General features: G+C 38.2%; 1 protein-coding gene across 1 annotated transcript in view; it reads right to left on the bottom strand.

Annotated features, from left to right (window-relative positions):
- The window catches only part of PCNX2 (pecanex 2), a 302267-nt gene that overhangs the window by 142639 nt on the left and 139920 nt on the right, over positions 1–19708 (bottom strand). The window contains exons 18-19 of the mRNA XM_021696119.1: positions 7430–7522; positions 6462–6612 (exon numbers count right to left, since the gene is read on the bottom strand). Coding sequence (XP_021551794.1) covers positions 6462–6612; positions 7430–7522 — 244 coding nt within the window. The remainder of the gene's footprint in view (positions 1–6461; positions 6613–7429; positions 7523–19708) is intronic.

Genomic DNA, 19708 nt, shown 5'->3' with positions numbered 1-19708 from the left:
CTTTACTTTTGGTGCAATTGTAAATGGGATTTTTTTTTTTTTTTTTTTTAGTTTCTCTTTCTGCTGCTTCATTATTAGTGTATAGAAATGCAACAAATTTCTGTACACTGATTTTGTATAATTGCAACTTTACTGAATTAGTTTATCAGTTCTAGCAGTTTTTTGGTGGAGTCTTTCCAGTTTTATGTATATAGCATCATGTCATCTGCAGAGTGAAAGTTATACTTCTTCCTTACCGATTTAGGTGCCTTTTATTTCTTTGTATCTGATTGCTGTGGCTAGGACTTCCAGTACTATGTTAAATAAAAGTGGTGAGAGTGGACATCCTTGTCTTGTTCCTGACCTTAGGGGAAAAACTGTCAGTTCCATTAAGGATGATATTAGCTGCGGATTTTTCATAGATGGTCTTTATTATCTTGAGCTATGTTCCCTCTAAACTTACTTCATTGAGGATTTTTGTGATGCATGGATGTTGTACTTTGTCAAATGTTTTTTCTGCATCTATTGAAATGATCGTATGGTTCTTATCCTTTCTCTTATTCATGTGATGTATCACATTGATTGATTTGTAAATATTGAACTACCCTGGAATAAATCCCACTTAACCATGGTGAATGATTTTTTAAAATGTATTGTTGAATTTGGTTTGCTAGTATTTTGTTGAGCATTTTTACACCTATGTTCATCAGGGATACTGGCCTGTAGTTCTCTTTTTTAGTGGTGTCTTTATCTGATTTGTATCAAGGCAATGCTAGCCTCATAGAATGAATTTGGAAGTTTTCCTTTCTTTTCTATTTTTAGAAATAGTTTAAAAAGAATGGTTATTAACTCTTCTTTAAATGTTTGGTAGAATTTGCCTGTGAAGCCATCTGGTGCTGGACTTTTGTTTGTTGGGAGTTTTTTGATTACTGATTTGATTTCTTTGCTTATCAGTCTGTTCAAATTCTATTTCTTCCTGTTTCAATTTTGGTAGGTTATATGTTTGTAGGAATTTATTTATTTCTTCTAGGTTGTCCATTTTGTTGGCATATACTTTTTCATAATAGTCTCTTATAATTATTTGTATTTCTGTGGTGTTGTTTGTTATTACTCCTCTCTCATTTGTGATTTTGAGTCCTTTCTCTTTTTTTTTCTCTAAGTCTGGCTAGAGGTTTATAAATTTTATTGATTTTTTCAAAGAACCAGCTCTTGGTTTCATTGATCTGTTCTATTGTTTCTTTAGTTTCTATAGCATTTATTTCTGCTCTATTCTTTATTATTTCCTTCCGTCTGCTGGTTTTAGGTTTTGTTTGTTGTCTTTTTTCTAGCCACTTCAGGTGTAAGGTTAGATTGTTTATCTGAGATTTTTTTGCTTCCTAAGGTAGGCCTGTATTGCTATAAACTTCCCTCTTAGAACTGCTTTCACTGCATGCTAGAGGTTTTGGACCACAAATTGTGTTTTCATTTTCATTTGTTTCCATGTACTTTTTAATTTCTTCTTTTTTTTTTTAAGATTTTATTTATTTATTTGAGAGAGAGAATGAGAGAGAGAGAGTACATGAGAGGAGGGAGGGTCAGGGGGAGAAGCAGACCCCCTGCTGAGCAAGGAGCCCGATATGGGACTCGATCCCGGGACTCCAGGATCATGACCCGAGCCGAAGGCAGTCGCTCAACCAACTGAGCCCCCCAGGCGCCCTAATTTCTTCTTTGATTTGGCTGGCCCATTCATTGTTTAGTAGCATCTTATTTGACCTCCATGCATTTGTGGTCTTTCCAGATTTTTTCTCGTGGTTGTCTTCTAGTTTCATAATGTTGTGGTCAGAAAAGATGCATGGTATGACTTCAATCTTTTTGAATTTGTTGAGGCTAGTTTTGTGGGCTAATATGTGATCAATTCTGAAGAATGTTCCATGTGCACTTGAAAAGAATGTGTATTCTGCTATTTTAGGATGGAATGTTCTGAATATATCCATCTGGTTCAGTGTGTCATTCAAAGCCATTGTTTCCTTGTTGATGTTCTGTTTAGATGATCTGTCCATTGATATAAGTAGGTTGTTAATGTCCCCTACTATTATTGTGTTATTACTGATTAATTCCTTTATGTTTGTTAACCATTTTATGTATTTGGGTGCTCCTAGGTTGGGTGCATAAATATTTACAATTGTTAGACCTTCTTGTTGGATTGCCCCCTTTTTTATTATATAGTGCCCCTCTTTGTCTCTTGTTAGTCTTTGTCTTAAAGTCTATTTTGCCCAATATAAGTACTGCCACCCCAGCTTTCTTTTGATATCCATGTACATGGTAGATGTTTCTCCATCCCCTCACTTTCAATCTGAAAGGTGTCTTTAGGTCTAAAATGAGTCTCTTGCAGGCAAATTATAGATGAGTCTTGTTTTTTGTTTTTGTTTTTAAATCCATTCTGTCACCCTATGTCTTTTGATTGGAGCATTTAGTCCATTTACATTCAAAGTAATTATTGATAGATGTGTATTTATTACCATTAGCTAAAACAAATTTTCAAACAGATTCAACTTCTTACTCTTTTATAACAGAAGCTGATCAATGAAGTCATTTGTCTGGAATTACCATCACAATTCAGGATCATAGATTTGTTTTATTTTCTAAAACTCCAGGTGCTCCTTTAAACATTTGGTCTTGAAAGTTCCATACTTGACTAATATGGTGCCATCTGTAGTGCTGTCTACTCTGTTATCTTGTTATTTTCAGCACGAATCACTTAGATTGAACAACTTCACATCCCATTAATATGTCAGTTATAGCCACATCACCATATGTCTGCTGAGCTGTATTATGAGTGATAGAATTTCATTCTTTTAGCTCAGATATTGGTGAAACATCTTGTTGGGGCTAGGATGGGATAAAGTTTACTTATATTAGTCTCCAACGTAAAGAACTGAATTGGCTAAAAAATACATGTTTCAATTTCCAGTCTTCAATTTGAGTTGTAGTCTGAATTTTATATCAAACTTTATTTCGTATCTCCATGTAATTTTATATGCCAAGTAAAATTATATATCAGAGGTATGCAGAGAAGAAAGTAAACCGAAAGAAAGTATGTACACCAAGTTTAAATTTGTTCTAGCAAATAGAAAGCAGATGATATTTAAATGAAGTGCCATTCAGTAAACACACTTCTGTGCCCAGCACCACAGTAAGCAGTGAAGGACCAGCACGAGCAAACAGACATGTTGCTCACACTCACTTGAGAGAATATGATGGAAAGGGAGGTTCAGGGGAGCAGCGGGGAGGTTAGTCTGATCCAGGTGGTCAGGGAAGGACTTCTGGAGGGACTGATTTTTTAAACAGAGACCTGAAGGATGAATCATCTGGCCTGAGTCTAGTGATGCTTGAGAAAAAGTATCACAGGCAAAGGGAACAGCAAAGAGAGGACAGTCAGAGAATGGAGTATATTGGAGAAACCACAAGAATGCCCAGAATTCACTGTGGTGAGTCTGTTTCAACCCGGGGATTAAAGCTTTGTAGAGTTGGCCTTCGACTATGGCATGTTGGACTCTACAGGGCCTACTGCAGTGATGGGGCCCTTCTGGGTAACAATGACTGTGGCACCATGCTGTCTAAGAGCCGCATCCAGACTACACCCGACTGGCCCGCTAGCCCAATAGCAGAGCGGGTGGCAGAAAGAGCACTGGACTGGAGGAAGATACCCTGGGTTCTGCTCACTCACTGGCCACAGACTTGCTCGGACTGAAGTTATGTGCCTTGACTTCTGTAGGCTTCTGTTTCCTCCTACGTGAAGGGTGGGATGGCATTCTATAAACTCTAAGGCAGGGACGGCACATATGCCTCATCTCACACGCCAATTCAATGTCTGCCCTGGGCCCAGTTTTCGGATTGTTCCCAGTTAGCAATGTCTGCCATGGGATTAGGGCATTCTCCTGCTATGCCACAGACCCACTCGCCCTGCTCTGCTCTCTCTTCTTTTCCAGTTATAATATTCTTTGATCCTATGAGAAAGGAGATTTGAGCACAGTTTCACGTTAAAAAGTATACGATTGGTCTGAATTTCCTGTGTGTGTTTTCTTGGGAGTAAAAGAAATAAAGAGTGAACTATCTAGAAGGCGGAAGGCCAGGAAGAGGAGGAAGGAAACTCAGGACCAGATGATACCGAAATGAGTAATGGCTTTTCAATGAGTTCATACCAACATATTTTAAATATTTGGATTCTCCTTCTAATGCACACAATTTTGAAATGCAATCTGTTCTTCGTTATATGCCTAATTTGTCAAATCTATTACTCTTGGCTAGATTTCAAGTGGCTTATGAACAGCTAATGCAGGCAAGGGAGAAACACCCACAGAGTCTGGGCTTGAGCCCGCGCTAACAGCCGTGAGCTCCCAGCCCAGTGTATGGGATGGAGACCCAGCACCGCCTGGTCACTCGCCCCTCAAAGAGGAGCCATCAACATACAAACACACTCACACTCACCTGGACTTCAATCATGTACTGAAAAGGTCATGCAGGTTTAAAATATCTAAATGATTCTATTTTAAACTGGGCTCCGCTATATTCAGGGAAGAAAACAACCACACTAACAAAATCAAACAAACAAAAAACCAAAACCAAAACAAACAGGCTTTGAACTAAACTACTGAATGCTGAATTCAATATTTTCACTGCTGAATTCCACACTCTGAACTGCCACAGTAAGCTTGGCCTGAGCTTCATCTCTCATATTTTTCTTTCTCTCAATTTGACAAGTTCTCTGTGCTCATCCCAGGGCATCCAAATATCTAAGTAGAGATCAAGGTACAGCTGATATGGATATAGATATGCAGGTTCCTGAGGCAAAGCCTCATACTTCAAATCTCCACCCCAAATCAATGACACCAAAATACTAAAGCCCCAAATACTCCAGTAATTTTGCCAAAACTTAGTTCTTCCTACAGATTTAGAAAATGAAAGGGGGATGTGAACTTAACACTTGCAGAAGCTCCGTAGAAATCAGCTTCCTCTGGTTGCCCTACCTATCCACCAGCAAGCACCCATCTGGGATGCACCTCTTTACACAAGTGAGCTGTAACATGAGCTAACCATTACACATTGCACCCACTCTGAGCCCGTCTTCCTTCAGGTTTTGTAATACTGATAATAATTTGCATTGAAGTAGCACCTGAAATTGAACAGGGCATTTAATATATATATACACACATATATAATATATATTAATTAAATTAATTAAAATATATACATATTAATATAATATATATTACATATTACATATATATGTATATATATAAAGCACAAAAATATTAAATTTGACCCTTAAGCTAGCTGCTGGTGTTGCAGATGAGAAGCCAGTCTCTGAGGGCAGAGCGGTCAGGGTGACCCCTCTCCACCTTCTAAACCCTATCTGGGCAGCGGACCCATGATGCCATATTTCTCCAGTAAACAATCTACAATTTTCCTGTGTTGGCTGTTTTAAATTAAGGCAGCTCCTCATACCCACCCAGAGATGTTCCTTGACAAAATGCTCTTGACAGTGTTTTAAGTGATTCTTTTCACTTCTTCATTTTTAAATTATTTTGCCCCCTTTTCCCTTTGTCACACTAATATACTGAAGTTACTGCTGACCAACCTAGTGAGTCCAGTACATTCCTGCAAGTCAGCAAATCTTGGCGCCACTCACATACCCTTGTGCCTGGCAGGTGACAACTGACTGTCTCCCTCTACAACAGAGAGGTTACAATGGGCTATAAAGTTATGACCCACACTAGCTAGTTATAAACTATAGCTATAAACTGTGACCGATGACTTCAACGTGTCTGAAAATGGGGATAAATCAATCCTTCTGCCATCTGCTGGATCACAGAGCAAGGGAAGAGCTACCAGAGAAATTCCTGAGGTTTCTTATCTGGAAGTTCTGACACTGTCTGGATTACCAGGCTATGACATGATCGTGACCAAAAATAGCCCCGAGAACTCCTAAGGCAATCAAGCATGGGTTTAGGTCTAAGCGAGCAAAGCCATGAAGCAAAGTTCAAGGGTTCAGAGGTCCTAAAGGCTCAGCAGTTTCTGCTACATCCCTGCCCAGCGCCCGCCCCCCAGAAAAACACTTTGTGGAGGATGGGAGGGCTGTGAAGTCTTCTTCCTGGTCCCCAGTCAGCTTAAGCTGGAGCAGCATAAATTTCAGGACTGAATGATCTAAATTCATCTTCCCCAATACTAAATAACCAATTACTATTTTTATAAAACACAGTTCTAATTCTCTCCACTTTAACTTTCTTGTTCTGGAACAATACTGCATACTCCAAGGTACACACTCCCCCCTTTCTGTTAATTGTGGTAAAATAGATATAATGTAACATCTACCAATTGTAACCATTCTTGAGTGTATAGTTCTACCGCATTCAAACATTCACATTGGTTGTGCACATCCTCTGGTGTAAAGGATGCCTACCACCGCATCATTTTTTTTTTTTAACGAGGGATATATTACTGACCTCTCACTTCCCGTTGCTGATACTCTCTGTTTTTAAGAACAGGGTGTGAAATCCACATCCATGGATGGTGCTTGCGGAGCTGAGGGAGCATATAATGGGTCACAAATCCCACCGAGCCAGCCAGGGCAAACAGCACAACACTGAGAAATGGCTGTGATACAAGAGGGCAAATCTCATTGTTTAGCCTCGCAGGAGAGGGGAGGGATGCCCATGAATAATCCATAACACCACTGCCCTTCCCCTCTTCCCTCTAGCAGAACAGAGAGGCAACCCCAGTTCTTGTTACAGGCTTCTGAACGTTTCTTCCACACGAAACCCACCCGGGTTGCGAGCCACTAAGTGGGGGGTAGAGAGCTGGCCCCAGGAAGTTCAAAGGCCAAGGGAACTCTGCCCTTTGGCTTTGTTGCCATTGTTTTTTAAAAGAAGAGGTTGAGAATAACAAATGTAACTAATAGACTTTCCTTTGTTGGAAGGAATGCCTAAGCATATAATACTTTTATAAGGAGACAGTAACTGTTGAAACTTCAAGCCAGAAATCCCATCTAGAGCTCTCCACGTTTGTTTTTCTAACTGGAAATTAAGTTCCAAAGCTCCTTTTGGCTCCGGGACCTCTGTCTGACTCCTGACATGGTAATGCCTCCAGTCTCTGCTCCCCACAGTGTGCCATCAGCCTGTCTTACTACCCCCGGGTCCCAGGATGTGTGTTGTTGCTCTAGCCAACAACACCACTCCCCAGGTGCAGGAAGACAAAGGATAAAGCACTTGAACCCAATCTGCCATGTGCACCAAGTTTCATCTTGGACATAACCCTTCACAGCACATAGATATGCTCCTTAAACCTCTCAGCTGGAGTTTTGTTTTCCTCCCCTGGCTCCATTATCCCGCCAGTACCCTGGAACTCCACAACGGGCTCTGCTATTAGGGAAACTAAGAAGGTGGGGAGAGTATAAAGTCGAAAGGATACGTACTCGCAAGGACAGGAACACGGTGCTGGCACTGACTGCAAATGACAGAACAGCAGCCCCCGAGCAGATAATGAGATCCGATTTTAAGATATCCTTCTGCAAAGAGAGAACCAACTATAAAGGCTGCTCCTCTTTGTCTCTCTCAGCAACACTGTAGTCACCGCTCAAGTCAGGTGACAGGATCCTGACTCTGGATAACCTACTGTCTCAGCGTGTCACTTACCTGGTATGTTCCCAGTGGCACATACTGGGACCATCAGTGAGAACAAGGCGAAGGGTGGGGAAAGGGGGATGCACAGGGCAAGGTTAGCCAGCACCTGCTACCCACGGCAGAAAAACAGTTTTCTACACGTATGAGAGGCATAAGGTTCTTCTCTACAAACAGAGATCAGATACAAGACCCCATGGTCTGATAAAGGAGGGTAAAGTGCTAATCATCTCGACTTGGCTTTAGCATAGCTTGTATGCAGGCTGTTTGCCAAATAACAAGCCTCTTACACATTCACTTATTTCTTTGGACCAGAACAGATTTCACATTTTAGTTGCTAATAAATTTTCCATCTCAGAAAATTGTAGCCGTGAGCAGGGGCTGGGGGAAAACAAAGCAACGTTAGACCAAAGAATGTTATTAATACTGCATTAATATTATATGGAGGATGGCTTGTTAGTGCAAATCAAGCACAATACTGCTGGCTGATAGATCTAAAAGAGACACAAAGGACCATCAAATTTTTTCTTTCTACAGAGGCCAACTTGCTGTGGTACACAATTATTGAACATTTTAAGGTACCACACACCTGAAAACTCTGAAACCATCATTATAAATATATCAATATCTCATATTGAAAAGGAATTATGTCTCTTAAATAATTGTTTTGAATGCCCTCTGCCAGAAAATTGTATCTGTGTACATCTGTTTCCCTACATCTCCCTCCCCCTTTTTTCTTTTCTTGTTTTTAAAATTAAAATGTGGTGTTCTTGCAAGTCGTGCTGCTGGCATTCTGACTGAATTGACACCCAAAGTGATGGGAAGAAATCAGAAAGACAGCTTAAATGGAATAATAATGACCTTGAACGATATGATGAAAAAGTCAACACGCTTGGTTAAATAATTAATAATACAGTGAAGAGGGGCGCCTGGGTGGCTCAGTTGGTTGAGCGTCTGACTCTTGGCTTCAGCTCAGGTCATGATCTCAGGGTCATGGGATCGAGTCCCACATTGGGCTCCACACTCAGCAGGGACTCTGCTTGAGATCCTCTCTCTCCCTGTCCTTCTGTCTTCTCTTCCCCCTGCCCCTCTCCGCCTTATAAAATCTTTTTTTTTTTTTTTTTTTTTTTAAAGATTTTATTTATTTGACAGAGAGAGACACAGCGAGAGAGGGAACACAAGCAGGGGGAGTGGGAGAGGGAGAAGCAGGCTTCCCACTGAGCAGGGAGCCCGATGCGGGGCTCGATCCCAGGACCCTGGGATCATGACCTGAGCCGAAGGCAGACGCTTAACCGACTGAGCCACCCAGGCGCCCCTAAAATCTTTTAAAAAATAATAATACAGTGAAGAGATATATTCTCAACGTCAATTTACCAATTATCTGCTAAAGTTGTCTTACAATTCATATACAGGTATTGAATATGGGAGAAATCATATAGTGATAAACTAACTTCTAGATTTATCCTTAGTAATGGTATGAATAATTTGGTTAAAAAATGGTAAGAATTTCCCTGATTTTTAAGCAGGGCAAATCATTGGTTTTTTTCATTCTGAATCTATAAAATTTCTGCGATCACAGGTTTTCACCAGAAATTTACTATTAATAAATGGCCAAAATTCAGGTATCTCCTTTCATTCCAAAGATTTATAAAAGGCCAGATCTTCCCGAAGGAAAGATCTATAACTCATTGAGTCTTTAGGCTATGAAAAGAAGTTAATTTTTCCTTCCTAGTTTTCACTGATGTGGTTTTATGTCATTTAAAAATCACTGAATGCTAACCCAAAGGGAAGATAAACACTTTCCCAAATTTTCTAATTTAAAATTAAGTGTTATCTATAATTGACCAACCATCCTTGCCTAAAGGCAAAATAGTGGGCCATCAGGGGAATTGCCAGGGAGGGGAGGGTTACATTTCTCAAAGCAAAAGGGAGAATGAGCTCTGATTATTGTTATTTTTTTCACAGTTGGATGACATACAGGAATTCCATTGATTTTTGTCAGTGTCATGAGTATCCCTTGTAAATACAAACGATTGCCCAGCCTTTATTTATTAGAATGTTCTTCCTGCCAATTGCTTTTCTGTATTGTAATTTTTAAACAGCTCTATGGAGGTATGCCTGACATACAAAACCCTGCATATATATATAAAGTGTACCATGTGATGAGTTTTGACATACGAACATCCACATGAAATCCAAAATCATAATTAGGGTAAGTAGCACAGCTATCACACCCCAAAGTCTACTCTCCTGATCTTTGCTAACCTATGCCCCCTTCTCTCCTCTGTCCACAGACAATCACTGATCTGCACCGTAACGATGGTTTATTCCATTCCCTAGAATGTGATATAAATAGAATTGTAAAATATGTATTCTTCCTTGCTCTGGCTTCTTTCACTCAGTGTAATTATTCTGATAGTAATCCATGTTGTTGTCTGTATGAATAGTCTATGGCTGTTTATGGCTGTGTAATATTCCTTGGTGTACACACAGCATGGTGTATTAATCCATCCACCTGGGGGTAGACATTCGATTTATTTCCAGTTTCTGGTGATTACCAATAAAGCTGCTATAAATATTCATGGCCATGTCTCTGGACATGGGCTTTCATTTCTCTTTGTAAATGCTTTTAGTAGAATGGCTGGAACACATGGTGGGTTTAGACTTAACTTCTTAAGAAACTGCCACACAGTTTTCCAAAGTCCTCGGAAACTTTTTGCATTCTCACTGGCACTGTGTGAGAGTTGCAATTACTCCATGTCCTTGCCTACTCTTGGTGTGGTCAGTATTCTTTATTTTAGCCATTCCAGGGTTGTGTAGCATAGTAGTCCTCAGCCAGGGACAATTTTACCTCCCCAGGAACATTTGGCAATGTCTTGAGACATTGTTGACTATTACATTTCAGGGAGAGGGAGAGTGACCTTGGCATCTGGTGGGTGGAGGCCAGGGATACAGCTAAATATGCTACAATGCACAGGACAGTCCCTAACCACAGAATTATGAGGCCCAGGATGTCAATAATGTGAGGTTGAGAAATCTTGCTGTAGTGGTATCTAATTAAGGCTTTAATTTGCATTTTCCAATGGCTAATGATGCTGACCATTATTTTACATACTTAGTTTTTAAAATACCATTTACAGTAGCATAAAAAAATATGAAATACTTAGGGATAAACTTGACAAAAATGTACAAGACCTGTACATTGAAAACTACAAAACCCTGCTGGGAGGAACTAAAGAAATAAATGGAGAGACATACCATGTTCATGGATTTGAAGACTCAGTATTGCTAAGAAGTCAACTCTTACCAAACTGATAGATCCAGTGGATTTGATCAGGAGATCAAATCCTAATAGGATTTTTTTGTACAACTGGCAAGCTGGTTCAAAAATTACTTGGAAATGCAATGGACCTAGAAAAGGTAGAGCAACTTTCAAAAGGAAGAACTAAGTTGGAAGATATACAATATCTGATTTCAAGGCTTATTACAAACCTGCAGGAATCAGGTATTGATGGTATTGGAGCAAAAATATATTTAGATCAAGAGAACAGAAGAAAGAGCCCCGATCAGAATATATACAGTCAATGGATTTTAAACAAAAGTGCCAAGATGAAATGACAGCTTTTCCCTAAATGAGGGAAAAGATAATTTTTTCAACAAAAGTAACTGGAACAACTAACTGGATAGCTATCTACAAAAAGACCGAAACAACAAAAAAACCTTGACACCTCCTTCATGTCACATACAAAACTTAACTCAATGTGCATTATAAACCTAATTTAAACTATTGAATTCCTCAAAGAAAGCGTAAGAGGAAATCTTAAGTGACCTTGGGATTGGCAAAGCTTTCTTAAATAGAACACCAAAAGGTGGAGGTTTAAAAGAAAAGAAGTCATTAAATTGGAGTTCATGAAAATTTTAAACATTTGCTCTTCAAGATACATTGTTATAAAATGAAAAGGCAAGCCAGGGACTGGGAAAAATAATTGCAAAACATATATCCAACAAAGAACTTTTATCTATATTAATATATAGAGAACTTTAAATATAAAAAAAAAGAACTTTAGAAATCAATAATAAGAAGTCAAACCATTTTTCTCCACCCCCATTCCCAGCTGCAAATGGGCAAAGTTTTGAACAGACTCTTCACCAAACATGATAGCAAATGGTAATTATTGAGCTTTTCAAGCTAGTGTTAATTTTTTTTAAGATGTATTTATTTCTTTGAGAGAGAGAAGGGGAGAGAGAGAGAGAGAAAGAGAGAAGGAGCGGGGGGAGGAACAGAGGCAGAGGGAGAAGCAGGCTTCCCGCCGAGCAGGGAGCCCGACGCGGGGCTCGATCCCAGGACCCTGGGATCACGACCTGAGCCGAAGGCAGATGCTGAACCGACTGAGCCACCCAGGTGCCCCTCAAGCTAGTGCTAATTAATGAAACCACAGACCACTCTGTTAACAAGGGTAAAAGTAACATCAGCAAAATAAAAAGAAAATAGCTCCCTCTTTCCCCACAGCCACCAAAAAGCTGGTATTATTCTACTCCAAAAATTTTATTCCTGAAAATATTTTTTTTCATAGAAACATGTTGTATACATGTGACTTTACAAAAAGTATGAAGTGCAGCAGATTCTGATAAACACATTCATTCATGAAACAATACTGTACTTACTAATGCACAAGTACTATTCTTACAAACATCTCCTTTTCGTGTGCATTGAATTGTGTGTCTTAAATGCAGTACAGGGTAGCAAATGTGAAAATATTATTTTTTAAAAGCAATCTTGAGAACACCTGGACCTCAGAGACTGTTGCATCCTATGAAAATAGACTTTAAAACTGTGAAAAGTTTGTAATTTTGGTTTTCTTATTAAATGACTTTGCTGATTTTAATATATATTATACATCTTTGTTTCTAAAAGACGTAAGTATGTGTGAGGTTTTAGTTTTAGTTTTGTTTTACAAAAGGAGAATTACTGGTGCTGCCTTCTTCCTTCACATGCTTGAAGGCTAATAACTCTGAGTCTGTTGAATCACTTATTTAAACAAAAGGTTTAGAATCTTTGCTTCATTTTGATAAATATCCTGAGTCTTAAAAGTGAACCATATGATGTTAGGTGTTACAAAAATCAGAGTACAAAATGCCTGAGCAAGATGCAAATTTAGGTCTCTGTAATTTTTTAGTATTAATTACTGTTTCCATTATAGGATAACATAATATTGTAGTGCTCTACAACACGAAAAAAGGGTAGATCATTTGTGATCACTATAGCCTGACACTAACAATATTAGCATTTTTATGCTTTCTGGGCCAGTATTTTTGCCTGTGAATGCTGAGGCATGGTTCTAGCTGTCATCATGATGTATATGGGTTTATCTATGCATATTTTATAAAGGTCTAATCGTAGTGTGCATATAATTTTGTACCTTTTTCAACTGTGCTTTCTTTTGTAAGCACTATATATATGTATATTATTGTAAGACTTATTAATAGTCACTTAATGACAAACTAATTGTCCATCTTGTGATGCCATAAACATATACACATACAAACAGTGCCAGAGTGGAAACTCAAAACATTAATTTCATGAATGAAAATGAATGTGCCATATTTAGTGCAAGCATTCCCTGACTTCTAGGTATTAGGTTGTTTTCCATTTTTTACCATGATGAATTATGCTGCAGTCATGATCTTTATGCACCTAAATCTTTTTTTTTTTCATATTTTAAATTCATTCTCTAGAAAAAATCTGACAAACCAATTTATTTATATTATAGGTTATGAATTTTATAATTCTTGACAAATTATGCTTTTCCAGATGATTGTAATAATTTACACAAATATAAACAATATCTAAGAAATCTCATCTTGTCCCAGTTGGCAATATCACTAATTTATCCTGTGCTGAGTGGACAAAAAAAGAATGCCATCTGGGGGCACCTGGGTGGCTTAGTCAGTTAAGCATCTGACTCTAGATTTCGGCTCAGGTCATGATATCAGGGTCATGAGATGGAGCCCTGGGTCCGGCTCTGCGCTGGGCATGGGGCCTGCTTGAGATTCTCTCCCTCTCCCTCTGCCCCTCCCCCCTGCTCATGCGCATGCGCGCTCTCTCTAAAAAAAAAAAAGCCATCAAACTTTAATTTGCATTTCTTTCTGTATAAATAGGGTAAATAGAATTCTCACAGTTACTTGTAAATATTTTGTCCCTAAATGAAATATATATATTGATATCATTTGCTTATAGAGTTTTAAAAATTAAACTGTGAGTTGTTGGTATAAGAAAGATATTTAACTTTTGTCAAATTTGCAGTGAATATTTTACCAAATTATTTAATTTTATTGCCTTTAAACATATAGACGTTTAAAAGTTTTATGTACTCACATCTAACTATGTGTGTATGTGTGAGTGTTTTATTTCTTTTCATTTTATAAATTCCAAGCCTGGAAAATTATCCCTTTTCTAGAATTTGAATAAATGTTTGATTTTATTTAATACTTTTTGAAAATTTCTTTTACATTTTTAAAATTGTGAGCCAGGCATATAAGAAAGTGCTTAAAATACATATGTACAATTTAAAAAATAATTATAAAGTGAACATCTCAGTGACTACCAACTGATTAAGAAATCTAGTATTTCTAGTACCCAAGAAATCCCTTATGTGGCTCCCTGATCACAAACCCTTCTTTCCCCTCTTGGGGGGGTCCATATCAACTATCCTGACTGTGGTGAAAGTAAGCTTCTTACTCTTTAAACAAGAATGATTTGCTCCTTATGTATGTAATGTAAGCAATTTGGTTGACCTATTTTTACCCAATAGATGGCACCAGACTAGACATATTTGTTTATGTCTTGCTTCCTTTGCTCAACATTTATGTGGCTAAGACTCACCCATACCATTGCATATGGCTATGGTAAGGTCTCTTCCTTTGCTGTATACTACACATTCCACTGTTGGTGCAATTTCCAATGGCTTCAGCTTAGGGCCCTTATGAATAAATGCAATGAGGAAAAATCTTATATGTGTGTTCTGGTACAAAGGTGCAAGATTTGCTCCAGGGTAAATATCTAGGAGTACAATTGCTGGCTGTAGTGTGTGTCTTCAACTTTTATGATACCAAATTGTTTCCAAAACAGATATACTAATTTACACTACCACCAACAGTACATAAGAGTTCCCTTGCTCTACACTTAATATTGTGAGAACTTTTCATTTTTTGTCAGTCTAGTAAGTATGAAATGGTAACTTGGTGTGGTTTTAGTGTGGAGTTTCCTGATTATTAATTAGTTTGCATACGTATTCATGGTTTTGGCTATTTTTATTTTCTCCCTGGCGAAGTGCATGTACAAGTCTTTTGGCCATTTTTAATTGAGATATCTGGCTTTCTTATTGATTTATAACAATTTTATATTCATCTCAACACTAGTGCTTTATCTACTATACATATTTTAAAAATTGTTTCCCATTCTGTAGCTTATTTTTTTAAATCTCTTTTTGGGTATTATTTGATAAATCAAAGGTCATAATTGTAATGAACTTCCTTATTTTTTCTTGTTTAAAAAATTCTTTCCTACCCTAGATTTATCATAAAGATAACTTCCTTTATTATGATTCTAAGCACTTTCAGGTTTTGTCATCTAGTATTTAGGTTTATAACCCATCTGGAATTGACTTTTAATCAGAGTTTCACACAGGAGTCCTGTTATGTTTTGTTACTGATGAAGAACTGTTTTTTATCATTCTGTTTTTCCCTTCCGTACAGGAAGGAAGTTACATACTATGTTTCTATTCCTTTAGCAGTTACACCAAACATTCCAACATGCATACTTCACTTATCACCGTCTTGAGTTAATCAGTACCTTTATTTGTCTCCTGGACATTACTAAGAATTTTTAAGTCTTGGGTCCCTTTCTCCTTCCATCCAAAGTTGTGGGTTATCCTCTTCTTATGGTTTTATACAGTTAATGTTTGTTTAAATTTCTCTTTGCACTTTCGTGCAAATTAGACTTCCCATCTGAGACCATCTGAAAAATATTCCTCAGCATTACATTTAGTGAGAGTCTCTCAGCTTCTGCTTGTCTAAAATATTCTTATTTTGCTCACCTTTGAAGATATTTTCACTGGGCATAGAATTCTACCTTGGCAGTTACCTTTTTTTACAGAACATTAAATACATCAAATATCTGCCGTCTATGATTGATTTTGATAAGGGAGCTTTCTGTTTGTCATTCGTTTGAATGTAATCCATTCGTTTTGTTTGACTGCTTTAAGATGGTCTGCGTCTTTGGTGTCTGCAGTTTCACTATGGTTTTTCCAGTGTGGATTCCTGTGTTTTACTCTGCATGTGATTCACTGGGATGCTTGAATCTCCAGATCAGTATCTTTCATCACATCTGGTAAATTCTCAGATATGATCTCATCAGACATTGATCATGCTCCAGTCTCTCTCTCCCCTGTTTTTCTGAAATTCTGATTAGATATATGTTAGATCTTCTTACTCTCTTTCACATGTCATCTTTATTTTGTATTTCTTAATTTTATGTCTGTCAGTGTTACCCCCTAGATACTTTCTTTTAGTTCACTAATTCTTTCATCAAAGGCATCTAATCTCCTGTGTGTGTGTGTGTGTGTGTGTGTGTGTGTGTGTGTTTTGTTTTATTTTCTTCAACTGCTTCATTTTCTGGTTTTTTGTTTAGGAAGGTCTATTTGGTTCTCTTTCAAACATGCTGGATCATTTTAATATTTTCTATTGTCTATAAGTTTTACTTTTCATTCCTTTAAACACAGTAGGTATAGTTGTTTTAAAATCTGTGTCTGGGGGCGCCTGGGGGGCTCAGTCAGCTAAGCATCTGCCTTCGGCTCAGGTCATGATCTCAGGGTCCTGGGATCAAGCCCCAAGTTGGGCTCCTTGCTCAGCGGGGAGCCTGTTTCTCCCTCTCCCTCTGCCCTCTGCGCCCCCCCCCCCGCTCTCTCTCTCTCATGTCCTTTCAAATAAACTCTTTAAAAATAAATAAATAAAATAAAATAAAATCTGTGTCTGATAGTTCCAGTATGTGAAGTACTTAAAGACCTGTTTCTACTGGTTCTTTGTTTCCTTGTGTAGTTTAAATTGTTTTTTTTTTTTTTTTTTAATTGAGAGCTGCTCATTTTCCTTAGAAAACTTGTTTGGGGAACACTTGGAGACCTAGGAGGAAAGAATCCTCTAAGGAGGATTCATGTTTGGTTTTGCCATGAGGTGTTTTTCCAGTGGGGGCCACTTCAATCTCGATTCATGAATTTAGCGTTTTTGTGCCATGCAGGTGTTAGAACTGGGACTGAAAACCTGCAGCAGACTACATCTCAAGGATTCTGTTGTAATGTTCAACACCGAGGTGCGTCTGCTTGCATTCCTCTGGCGCTGAGGATGGGAGAGATTTCTTCTGGTTCATCCTCCCTCTGAAGGTGGGTGCTTCAGTGCCCCAGCTTGATGAGCGCATGTTCTCACATCGCACACCCGCCTTGGCAGCCTTGGGCTTTAGTTTCTCTGCCCCACAGATTGAGGGCTGACAACTAAGGTTCAGGATCCCCTGGTTGGGCAGATGCCCTTGAGGCAAAAGAAGCTTCTTCCTCTGCTTCCTCCTGGCTCCCCTGTTCACTTAAATTTTGACTTTGACTTAATAATTCCTTATCTTTTTGTCAGTTTTTTGTCACATTTAAGAAGGATTTTTTTTTGTATTTTATTCAGAATTTTCGTTTAAATCAGGAGAGAGTTTGGTTAAAATAATTCAGCCTGCCATAGTATCAGACATGGAAAAGTCTCATTTGCTCTTTGTCTTTTTAACTTATATTGGTGTCTGGTGAGGGATCAGCACACAAAATTATTTTTTCCCCTCCCACTGCTAAACAATGACCTCAACACCATACACTGATTAATCCATTCTTGATTGTGACATTTAATTTTCACATAATACATTTGTATAAAAATTTGCCTCCTTTCTGTGTTTTACTGATTCACTAATCCCATCCTCTAGTCTTGGATGAGTCTCATAATTTTTTTCTGATTATTCAATCTTTACAATATACTCTTACATCTCAAAGTGCTAAGTTCCTCTTTCTTATTCTTCTTTTTCAGACTTTTTAAAAAACTATTATTAATGGCTATTCTTCTAAATGAACCTTAGAATCATTTCCCCAAGTTGTGAATATAATTCCTCTGGAACTGTTTTGAATGATATTAAACCTATAAATTTATTAGAAAGAATTGGCATTTAATAAATCTCGACCTTCCTATCCAAAATCAAGTCATGTCTATTTATCACCACTTATTCAGAACTTCATTTACATTTTAATAGACTGCTGTGGTTTTCTTTATTTCTGACACTACTTGTTAAAATCATTCCCATTATCAGTTCATATATTTTGTTGCTATTGTGAGTAGGATCATGTTTTCATTATATTTTCTAAGGTTATTTCTGATGTGTTAGAATGCTCTTGCTTTTTGAAATTTCCTTGTCTCTAGGGGTATTTATGAATTCTCATATTGATCATAGTTGATTTTAATAAACTTTTCTGTGCATTCTACATATACACAATAATGTAACCTACATTTTTTTCCCTTTAGGACTTAACACGAGCTAGAACTTCCAAAACAATCTTCAATAATATTAATGTTTTGGTTCCCTATTTTATTGGTGATTCCAAGCATGTTTAACTAATAAATATATTGGCGCTTAGCACATTGAACATTTTAAATCCATTGTGACATTTTATGTGGCACTTCATGCTCCAACCCTAAAAAGAAACTCAAGAAGCCTTGGTCCCACACTGTACAACCCAGCAGATGTAGACAGCATGGCCCCTGAAAAACCTAGGTGATACAACCAATGGTTAAAAAGAAGATGGTTGAACGATAAAAAAGAGGTCTTTATTTTGTTGTTTTGTCTATTTTTTGTTTCTAGGAACTGAGAAAAATAGATACAATGGAAGTAACACAGCTGAATGGGTGAAGAGGGTAGAGATTGATGAGGATGAGTGAGGATAGAAAAAGAAAGACCAGGCTCCTAAGGCAGGTGGATAAGAGGGAACTAAGCGGAAAGTTTACATTGCTATTAACTATCGTGTTTTGGTAATGAACTGAGTGCATAGTTGGCATTGTGCATACGAGAATATATAGGCCCACTGATGGAGTGCTGGGCATCTCTGTTTCTAGATCGAGGTCCCTGGAAGCTCAGTCTGAGGGGACAGTCTTGTAAACATGCAGGCCCCATCACAGGCCAAATGAATTGGAATAGGAACAAGGGCTGGAAACCTGATCTAAGGAGGCTCCTTAGGGGCTACTCATACAAAGTGAATTTGAAGAAAAGAGAGAATGAAAATCGGAGACAAGAAGGGAAACCTTGTACTTGCACTGGGCACAAAAGGTTTTATGCACCAAACTGTAAAAGCTGAATCTGGTAGTTCTGTTAAAATATTATCATTAGACCAGAAGACTTTTCAGAGCAAAGAACACACACCATGTTAAATCACCTACAAGCTATGTGCTCTGCATTACACAAAGCATTTCAAAATGAATGAAAACTGACTAAGGCAACACCTAGCCCACTGCATCTACTCATCCTAATGAAATGCTAGCAGCATCCGCCAAGCAAATTGCTTGTCGGATTTCATCGTTATTCGTACATTATTTTTCAATGCAATCAATCAGAAAGCATCTTCATCATTCATGAAATCAAGGAACATCTGGGGAGAACAGTTTTTCTCAGACATCCACGGGAAAACTTTTGGGTTGACATCAGGCCATTCCCTGGCTTTTAGAGAAACTGACCCGGGAATGTCAGTTTAATCTTGCAAGTCTCCTGGCGTCAACACTGGAGATCAGGTTGTTGATGCTATGCTTCAATGTCAAATGTTTTCCTCCCTTTTTAGCTGCCATCCCATCAGCCCCACAGGTTCACTTCCTGCCCTGCTTTGCAAACATACCTCTGCTTTTAAAATTCATGAACCACGCCCTTATTCATAGTGACCTCGCTTTGGTTTCTTTTTGGTGTCAAAAAAGCCTCCAAGCTTCAGCTTCCCCTGCAGCCACATTCAAAGGCACGGGGG

This window comes from Neomonachus schauinslandi, chromosome 6 (assembly GCF_002201575.2).
Source record: "Neomonachus schauinslandi chromosome 6, ASM220157v2, whole genome shotgun sequence".
Classification (NCBI taxonomy): Eukaryota; Metazoa; Chordata; class Mammalia; order Carnivora; family Phocidae; genus Neomonachus; species Neomonachus schauinslandi.
Note: the sequence above shows the minus strand (reverse complement) of the source record. Positions and strands in the feature narration are given on the sequence as shown.